Here is a 9,060-nt window from a genome sequence, read left to right as displayed (position 1 = left end):
ATTTATTTATTTATTTATTTATTTATTTATTTATTTATTTATAATGTAGTTCCTGAGTATCACAACAATAGCAGCCGTGTGAACCATGAGTTTGGTGCTAGAACAGCAGGGAAACGACGCTCTCCCATTATGGCTTCGATTCTACAGTTTAGCCCACTGTTTTCATCTGTCGAGCGCGCGCGCACACACGCGGTCCCTCCTTCGTTGTTTAGTCAGGAATGTTCACGCGTGTTGTATTGATAACGCGGGTGTGTGTTACTTATGTGACATATGAGAGGATCGATATGCAGTAAAACCAGCCCCCCGGGTTATGGAAACACGCTGAGAAAAATAAAACAGGAGCTTGCCATGGTGAGTAGAGGGCAGCTTTTTGTTTTGGAGTGTGTTTTACATTTATTTATTTGTATGATTTTTTGTATTTTAATCTAGATTTAGAATCTCAGATTTATGGACTGATGCTCAGTAGGTCAAAAACAGATTGTGTATATAGCCAGAATCAACTCTATTATTTGCTTGGTATTTGAATTGTATACTAATACATGAGTATTGTGGCATTTTTATTATATGTTGTACTTTAACAAAGTAAAAATACCATTGAGGACAATTTCAGATCTTTTTTTGTCATTGTTTAATGTTTTGTGTGTTAGAAAAAAAGATTTTTGGAAAGGGAGCAGACTTGTGATCATGTGATCAGTCATATGGCTTTCCAGAACAGCTCTGTTTTGTTGTCTCTCTTTTTTTTTATTTTGAGAACACTGTGGAGAGGTTATAGACAGTCACAGAGGCATGGTTTTCAGTCTCAGGTATATCTGAAATATAAGATACTGTTTTTTCTACACACTGTGGCCACATCTAGGCAGACCCAGAGGTGTCAACACAGAGCGGGGGTTATGATGTGGAGCTGTTTGTGGACACTCCAGACTATGATCTGATCTGCACCATATGCCAAGGGGTCCTCAGATGTCCAGTAAGAGCTGCGTGCCACCACATTTTCTGCAAGAAATGCATCTTGCAGTGGCTAAAAAGGTACTGAATGTATCTTATCAGTATCCTTGGACAAAAGTTTTACCTGGCTTTTTTATTTGGTCAGAGACTCATTCCTAGTTGTCCTCTGCAGACAGGAGACCTGCCCCTGCTGCAGGAAGCCGGTGAACCCAAGCTTGATCTTTGTCATGTTCAAGCTAAGCAAATCTATTGGACGCCTCAAGATCAAGGTAGGAAAGGGAATTTGAACACATTTTTACATGATTTTCTATGAGCCCGAACAGAGTGGATACATTTGTATTTGCCTGATGCTGCCTGGCATTTTCATGTGTGAACCACTTCATGGGACATATTTATTTGTGACTGTTTTTATTAAGTTATTAATAATAAGGACATCATCAAGACAAATTCTCTGAGCCCAAGATGACTTATTTGAGATGGAGGAAAGCAAAAAATATAATTCCAAGCTGACATTTTTGCTTGATAAATGACTGAAATGATTAGGTTGTGCATCAGAATTGTTTTGTTTTCAGTCGTCTATGGCTTGGATTAGCTTCTATCTCAATTCCTGCAGACCGATTTATAACACATTTATAACACAAGTCATTTTATTAACTATATGATTTTTTCTGTGTGTCTCACAGTGCAAGAATGAGATCCGCGGCTGTGCAGAGACCTTTCCCCTCTCAGAGCAGTACTGCCACAGCATGAGCTGTTTGTATGAGCTAATCCCCTGCCCCTACCAGGGCTGCAGGGTACAGCTCCTCCGCAGGGACCTCGAGACCCATGCGCACCACTGTGAGCACTGGCGCCAGCCTTGCCACATGGGATGTGGGACGATACTCTCCCACCAAACCCAGGCTCAACACAACTGCTACAAGCAGTTGAGGCAGGAGTACGAAGCTAGGCAGAGGAATCACAGGGCCATTGCCACCGCCCTACAGCGGAAGATGAGGAGGATGCAGAGCACCATGGCCCACATGAAAAGGCAGATAGGGCTTATCTGTGAGAGTCTGGAGGTGATGGATGATCTGCATGAGGTGGAAGAGGAGGACCTTGGGGAGAGTAGTGGCAGCTCCAGTGGGACTCCAAGTAGCAGCAGCAGCTGCTGAGGAAGGGAGTTAGTTGCTGGTGCTGGTTGAGCTACTGCTGTGTATAAATTCAGTATGTGTTTAATTCTTTGAAGGTGTGTGTTTTTGAGTATATGCAGTACTGTGAAAAAGTATTTGCCCTCTTCCTGATTTTAATAGTTTTTGCATATTTTGTTTCCAATAAACAAACACGTTTTTAATATTAGAAAAAGATAACCTGAGTGAATACAAAATGCAGTTTTTAAATGATGATTTCATTTTCTGAGGTAAAAAAAAAAAGCCAAACCTACCTGACCTGTATGAAAAAGTCATTCTTCTCTTGTTAATTTATGAATTCACTGTGATTAACCACATTTTTGTGACGCTGAGGTCAATTTCAGCATTCACACAAATAAAGGCTCTAATCTAAAAAAACAAACAAAACTGCAAGAACAGAAACAAAGTCACTAACATCCATCAGTCTGGAAAGGGTTACAAAGCCATGTCTGAGGCTTTGGGACTCCAGTGAACCACGGTGAGAAGCATTTTAGACAAACAGAGAAAACTCAAAACAGTGGTGAATTCCAAGAGATGATTGACGACTCATTCAAGAGGTTATAAAAAGGACCGAGAACAACATCTAAAGAACTGCAGGCCCCACTTGCTTCAGCTAAGGTCAATGAAAAAAGTTGAACTTTTTGGAAGGTTTGTGTCCTGATACATCTGGCGTGAGCCTACCGCATTTCATAAAAAGATCATACTGACCGTCAAATACGGTGGTGTTAGTATGATGGTCTGTGACCCTTTTGCTGCTTCAGGACCTGGACGACTTGCTATAATTGATGTAACCAAGAAGTCTGCTCTCTGCCGGAAAATCCTGAATGTCTTGCCATTATTTCATGAAATGAAGCCTAAGCGTACTTGGGTTATGGTTATTGTTATATCGTTTATATAACCTATTGTCATATAAACGATAACCTGGGTCAGGTTATTGTTTATATAGAAATTAATGTTAAAATTTGTTTGATGAGCCGGAACATGTAAGCGTGACAAATATCAAAAAAGAAAAAAAAAGAGTGAGAGAAATATAGGAATGAAGGAAAATACTTTTCATGGTACTGTAGGCATCTGATTAGTGTTTTTGTTTTGTTTTTTGCCAGGTTGCAATGTAACCTGTTTAACCTATTTTGTAAATAAAGCTTTTACATTGTTATTATTACCTGTGCTGGTCTTATTTAAATAGATCAACTGATGAAGGTATTTCATTGAAATCTCACAGATGAACTAAGGCCAGGCTTGTTTTTCTAAATTTGACTACATAAGTCCCGGTGCAGGTCTACCTCCTGCACCGAGCTCTGGCTCACCTGGAGAAGCCTGGAAGCACTGTGAGGATCATGTTCTTTGATTTCTCCAGTGCTTTCAACACCATCCAGCCACGACTTCTGAGGAACAAGCTGGAGCTATCGGGAGTGGACCAACACATGTCCCAGTGGAGACTGGACTACCTCACAGAACGCCCACAGTATGTAAGGACACAGGGCTGTGTCTCTGATATGCTGGTCTGCAGTACAGGGGCCCCACAGGGAACTTTGCTGGCACCGTTCCTCTTCACCTTCTACACTGCAGACTTCTCCATCAACTCCCCACGCTGCCACCTACAGAAGTTCTCTGACGACTCTGCCATAGTTGGCTTCATCACAGGTGAGGATGACTCAGAGTACAGACAGTGGACTCTGGACTTTGAGGACTGGTGTCAGCAGAACCACCTGCTGATCAACGCTGGGAAAACCAAGGAGTTGGTGGTAGACTTCCAGAGACGCAGACCCACCACACTGACACCTTTGAACATCCAGGGAGTGGACATTGAGATAGTGGGCTCGTGTAGGTACCTGGTTGTTCACCTGAATAATAAACTGGACTGGAGCCACAACACTGATGCTCTGTACAGAAAGGGTCAGACCAGCCTCTACCTGCTGAGGCGGCTGAGGTCATTTGGAGTTCAGGTAGCGCTTTTAAAGACTTTCTATGACTCTGTGGTGGCATCCGTCAATTTTTACAGTGTGGTATGTTGGAGCAGCAGTTTATCGACAGCTGAGAGGAAGAGGTTGGATAAACTCTTTAGGAAGGCCAGCTCTGTTCTGGGGTGCACTCTGGACCCAGTGCAGGTGGTAGGAGACAGAAGGACTCTGGCCAAAATAACATCTCTGACGGACAGAGTCTCCCACCCCATGCATGTAAATGTTGCTGAACTGCAGAGCTCCTTCAGTGACAGACTGCTGCATCCTAGATGCATGAAGGAGCGTTTCTGTAGGTTCTTCCTCCCTGCAGCTGTCAGACTGTACAATCAAAACTGTTCGCAACAAACATAGATGTTTACATCAGTGCTGTAACAACTTCAACTGTTATAATCGCACATTACTTTTCTCAGCTTATACATACACTAACTTATTGGAAGTTACATGTCTACTTTTTAATGCACAGGTACAATACACAATCTGCACTTTTCTAACTTTTCTAATTATTCTAAATATTCTTAACTATTTAAACATCTTTCAGTATCCTGCTCTGTTTGCACACTATCTGTACTCTAATTTTAACAACTGTACTGTACTCTGCTCTGGTAACTTTTGTCTATGATGTAAATATGTAAAAATTGTTTTCTGTTCTGTGTCCTGTTCTTTTTTGTATATGTGTGTTTTTTGCTGCTGATACAACCAAATTTCCCCTTGTGGGACAATTAAAGGATTATTCTATTCTATTCTATTCTATTCTATTCTATTCTATTCTATTCTATTCTATTCTAATGTGTTATTATTACATTTCACTAGATAATTAAAAACCAATTAAAGTATGTTTACAGAATAAACAGATTAATTAAATGAACACTTAAAATGGATTTTAAAAGAGTGCGTTTTGATTTTATTATAATTGATTTTTTAAGAACTGTGTTTTTAGTAAGCAAATATAAAATCTGTCTCAGTTATTCGGTAGAGGCGGTAGAGAGTAGGTTTTCTCGTGGAGTAAATCTCGCGATAAAACTTTAGCATATAACCCGGCGGAACCTTTCACAGGCCTTCTTCCTGTTTTGTCGATCACGTAAGTGTGCTGTTGAGTTTCTCTTCCTAGTTTATATCCTTAAAAATCTCACGCATCGTTCAGTCAGACACTTCAGAGCTGATTATAAGATCATATATGAACATATTAAATTAAAATCCCAGACCTATTTAACAGCGAATTTGAATACAGATGGAAATATTTGTAGTTTGCTTGTATGAATATGGCGGCGATACTCGTGTCCCGTAAGACTGAATTTCGGTAAGCATGTCCGTATTTTGGGGGATAAATAACTAAACGTCTTTGTTGTTTTCTTGTCGTGTAGCAAATGGCGGACGACGCCGGTGGTAGAGGAGGTTTTCGCGGAGGTTTTGGCGCCGGTGGCCGCGGTCGGGGCCGTGGACGCGGCAGAGGCCGTGGCAGGGGCCGCGGTGCACGGGGCGGCAAGTCCGAGGACAAGGAGGTAGGTTTTTGGATTAATAAGTGTTTTGAACATAAGCACTTAGTATTTTGGCTTTTTGTAGTATACTTGAGTTTCTTTCCTGTCATAGTGGGTGCCGGTCACCAAGCTGGGCCGCCTGGTTAAGGACATGAAGATCAAGTCCCTGGAGGAGATCTATCTGTACTCTCTGCCCATCAAGGTAACTACAGTTCACATACATAAACAATCATATTTTATTTTATTTTACTTGTCTTGTGGAAATGTCTGAATGAACTGCAGTTTCTGTTGTGATGTAAACCCCTCAATGCTTACTCCTTTTCCTGTAGGAGTCTGAGATCATCGACTTCTTCCTGGGTTCTGGTCTTAAAGACGAGGTGCTGAAGATCATGCCCGTCCAGAAGCAGACCAGGGCTGGTCAGCGCACCAGGTTCAAGGTGAGTGTGGATTCCTTTGCAAAGGAGAAAGGTGTTTTGTTTTTTTTTTCTCCTGTTAATCAGCGTTGTCTAAGCCTAACACTGTGTGCCTTTTGCTTTTTGTCTACAGGCCTTTGTTGCCATTGGTGACTACAACGGCCACGTGGGCCTGGGGGTGAAGTGCTCCAAGGAGGTGGCCACAGCCATCCGTGGGGCCATCATCCTGGCCAAGCTGTCTATCGTCCCTGTCAGAAGGGGTTACTGGGGTAACAAAATCGGCAAACCCCACACTGTGCCCTGCAAGGTGACTGGCCGCTGCGGCTCTGTCCTGGTGCGTCTCATTCCAGCCCCCCGTGGTACCGGCATCGTGTCTGCCCCAGTGCCCAAGAAGCTGCTCATGATGGCTGGAATCGATGATTGCTACACCTCTGCCAGGGGCTGCACCGCCACCCTCGGCAACTTTGGTAAGCTTCTCCCAGGGTCATGATCTGCATACTGTATTTGGGTGGGGGGCGGGGGTTGTTTCTCCTCGCTCTGCCCAGCTTCACCTCGGCAGTGGTGTAGTTGTCGTTAAAAGGAGAGAAAGAATTGAGTATTGCACGGCAGGGAGACGTTTTAGTGGTCTTCCCTGTTACCCTTTTACAATGCTCAACATTTTTTTACCCCCAACAAGACTGTTGTACTTTGTTACTGGAGCGCCATGCTACACACACTTACTCTTTATAATTCCTTCCTCAGCCAAGGCCACCTTTGACGCCATCTCCAAGACTTACAGCTACCTGACCCCTGATCTGTGGAAGGAGACAGTCTTCACAAAGTCTCCCTACCAGGTCTGTACAGAGCCAACATGAGCTGTTATGGTTATGTCAGGATTTTGTGTAACCAGGCTTTCTGCTTTTTGTTCCAGGAGTTCACTGACCATCTGGCCAAGACTCACACCAGGGTGTCTGTGCAGAGGGGCCAGGCTGTGCAGGCCGCTGCCTCCTAAACATTTTGTATAGGGAATCGTTGAATAAACGTTCTGGAACACCACTTCTGTGTCTCGTGTGCTTAACTCACAAAACTATGTATGCTGCAAAAATGTGCAGACTTCGGTAACTGAACAAGACACAAGTGATATGTTGGGCAATAGGAGAAACTGCATCAGTTAATGCAGTCACCTCTACAGTAATACAGAGTAAAATTAACTTTATCTAGCCAATCAAAAATACTTTAAAGATACTGAAACCTTTAAAATGATTATTTGGAGCAGCAGATCCCGTATTGTGTGCTATCATGAAATAAAACTAGTTTTCAGCTTCTGGTCAAAATGGTTTTGGAGCATTGTCCATCACTTGGATGCTTTCACAGTATTGGGGTGACTTGTAGGAAGCAGGTGAAAGGGGGGAGGTATAATCAAGAAAAGGGAATGAAAATTAGAAATGGGATGATAAGTGAGTCACTGAGGAGGATGAGATTTGGAAATTTAAATACTTTCAAATCAGACTGAGACAAATGTTGGGTGGATTACCATAGGATATCAGCGTGAGCGAAAGGGAATATAGGTGATATGCCTAACTCACCTCCACATAATGCTATTCTATGGTAGTTGTTTTGTTATGCTTTTAGTTTGAAATTACTCTGATACACATCTGAAAACGTAAGTGTGATAGTACTGAAGGTTTGTGAGACAGTTATTATTGGGTAATCGTGACAAAATGCTGTCTATTATTTAGGGAGTTAAGTTAGAGCATATCACTTTTATTTATTTGTACATCTTTATGGCTTGCATGGTACTTGTGTCGTAACATATGTAAAATTACATACTTCACAAAAATGCTTCTCTCAGATACTGTTTTTCCTAATTTGTCTATTAATTACATATCTGTTGGCCACCCCGTCCTGAGGCTGTTTCTATTTCTTCCTGTTAAAAGCAATTTTTACCTTACCAGTGTTGCCAAGTGCTTGCTAATGGGGGGTCACCCAGGGGCAGATCTAGAGAAATTTTGTGAGGGTGGCAAAATCAAAGCCTTTTTTTCCAAACACATATGCAGGTGGTTACAAATGGTTAAAATGAATCAAATGCAGTAAGTATACACATTTTTCATATAAATAGTCTATAACTTAATTGTTTTCTGTAGCCCACATAATTAAACACTTCAGTTACAGAAAACATGTGATGTTATGTACTGTATAGCCTGTATAATAAGTAAATATAGGCCAGTAAGTATAAAATCCAGAAAGCTACACAACATGGGGCAGCTCATTGACAAATAAAATTCTAACTTAAGTTTCACACTGTTTTTTTTTTGTTAGAAAAAAATTAAAATTGTTACATGCTTAACAAAATGTCAGAAATCTGCACTTGCATGAACACAAATTTAAACCTAATTTTTCATGATTTGTTGGATTAACCCTCTGAGGTCCAAAATATAACGAGCCATTTTTGACTCCTTTTGATTTTACATTTGTATTTCACCTTCAAATTGTTTCTTTTTATTTTCCCCCCTTGCCTTGCTTGGTATCGGCCCGGCTATACGCTTAAATCAACCTTTTAGAAGTTGAGAAAGAAAATAATAGATTACCCACAAACTGAATATGGACAAGATTTACTACAGCCGCTAAAAAAATCCACTGGAAAGGCGGAAAGGTTTCGCATCTTGTTCGCTCTTTCCCTGCAGCCTCACACAGCACTCGGCAGAGAATCCCCACTCATCCTCGTCCCAGCTAAACATCCAATCACTGTTAATTCAATTCAATTCAATTTTTTCAAGTCAATTTTATTTATATAGCACCAAATCACAACAGTCGCCTCAAGGCGCTTTAGATTTAAGGTAGAATACAATAATAGATAAAGAGAAAGACCCAACAATCATATGACCCCCTATGAGCAAGCACTTTGGCGACAGTGGGAAGGAAAAACTCCCTTTTAACAGGAAGAAACCTCCGGCAGAACCAGGCTCAGGGAGGGGCGGCCATCTGCTTCGACCGATTGGGGTGAGAGAAGGAAGACAGGATAAAAGACATGCTGTGGAAGAGAGACAGAGGTTAACAACAGATATGATTCAATGCAGAGAGGTCTGTTAATACATAGAGAGTGAGAAAGGTGACTGGAAAG

General features: G+C 41.7%; 2 protein-coding genes across 2 annotated transcripts; both read left to right on the top strand.

The window, feature by feature from the left end:
- Positions 1 to 95: 95 nt before the first annotated feature.
- On the top strand, positions 96 to 2,211 carry rnf151 (ring finger protein 151). Its single transcript, XM_026165116.1, has 4 exons — positions 96 to 351; positions 857 to 1,026; positions 1,118 to 1,214; positions 1,629 to 2,211. The coding sequence occupies exons 1-4, from the start codon at positions 271 to 273 to the stop codon at positions 2,094 to 2,096; spliced, it is 816 nt and encodes a 271-aa protein (XP_026020901.1). The 5' UTR covers positions 96 to 270; the 3' UTR covers positions 2,097 to 2,211.
- A 3,189-nt stretch (positions 2,212 to 5,400) lies between these two features.
- Positions 5,401 to 6,995, top strand: rps2 (ribosomal protein S2). The gene is made up of 6 exons (XM_026165113.1): positions 5,401 to 5,571; positions 5,660 to 5,749; positions 5,877 to 5,984; positions 6,094 to 6,427; positions 6,702 to 6,793; positions 6,871 to 6,995. Exons 1-6 carry the CDS (start codon positions 5,437 to 5,439, stop codon positions 6,949 to 6,951), a joined length of 840 nt encoding a protein of 279 aa, XP_026020898.1. The 5' UTR covers positions 5,401 to 5,436; the 3' UTR covers positions 6,952 to 6,995.
- Positions 6,996 to 9,060: the final 2,065 nt, after the last annotated feature.

The sequence above is a fragment of the Astatotilapia calliptera genome, chromosome 4 (assembly GCF_900246225.1).
Source record: "Astatotilapia calliptera chromosome 4, fAstCal1.2, whole genome shotgun sequence".
In the NCBI taxonomy this organism is placed as follows: domain Eukaryota; kingdom Metazoa; phylum Chordata; class Actinopteri; order Cichliformes; family Cichlidae; genus Astatotilapia; species Astatotilapia calliptera.
Note: the sequence above shows the minus strand (reverse complement) of the source record. Positions and strands in the feature narration are given on the sequence as shown.

What these genes read in the sequence shown, in the direction of transcription:
- rnf151 (XM_026165116.1), top strand. Translation starts at nt 271, where the DNA reads ATGAGAGGATCGATATGCAGTAAAACCAGCCCCCCGGGTTATGGAAAC. An exon ending in TAAAACAGGAGCTTGCCATG is followed by an intron (nt 352 to 856) that starts GTGAGTAGAGGG and finishes GGCCACATCTAG; the next exon opens with GCAGACCCAGAGGTGTCAAC. An exon ending in TTGGACGCCTCAAGATCAAG is followed by an intron (nt 1,215 to 1,628) that starts GTAGGAAAGGGA and finishes TGTGTCTCACAG; the next exon opens with TGCAAGAATGAGATCCGCGG.
- rps2 (XM_026165113.1), top strand. Translation starts at nt 5,437, where the DNA reads ATGGCGGACGACGCCGGTGGTAGAGGAGGTTTTCGCGGAGGTTTTGGC. An exon ending in TGTACTCTCTGCCCATCAAG is followed by an intron (nt 5,750 to 5,876) that starts GTAACTACAGTT and finishes CTTTTCCTGTAG; the next exon opens with GAGTCTGAGATCATCGACTT. An exon ending in GTCAGCGCACCAGGTTCAAG is followed by an intron (nt 5,985 to 6,093) that starts GTGAGTGTGGAT and finishes TTTTGTCTACAG; the next exon opens with GCCTTTGTTGCCATTGGTGA.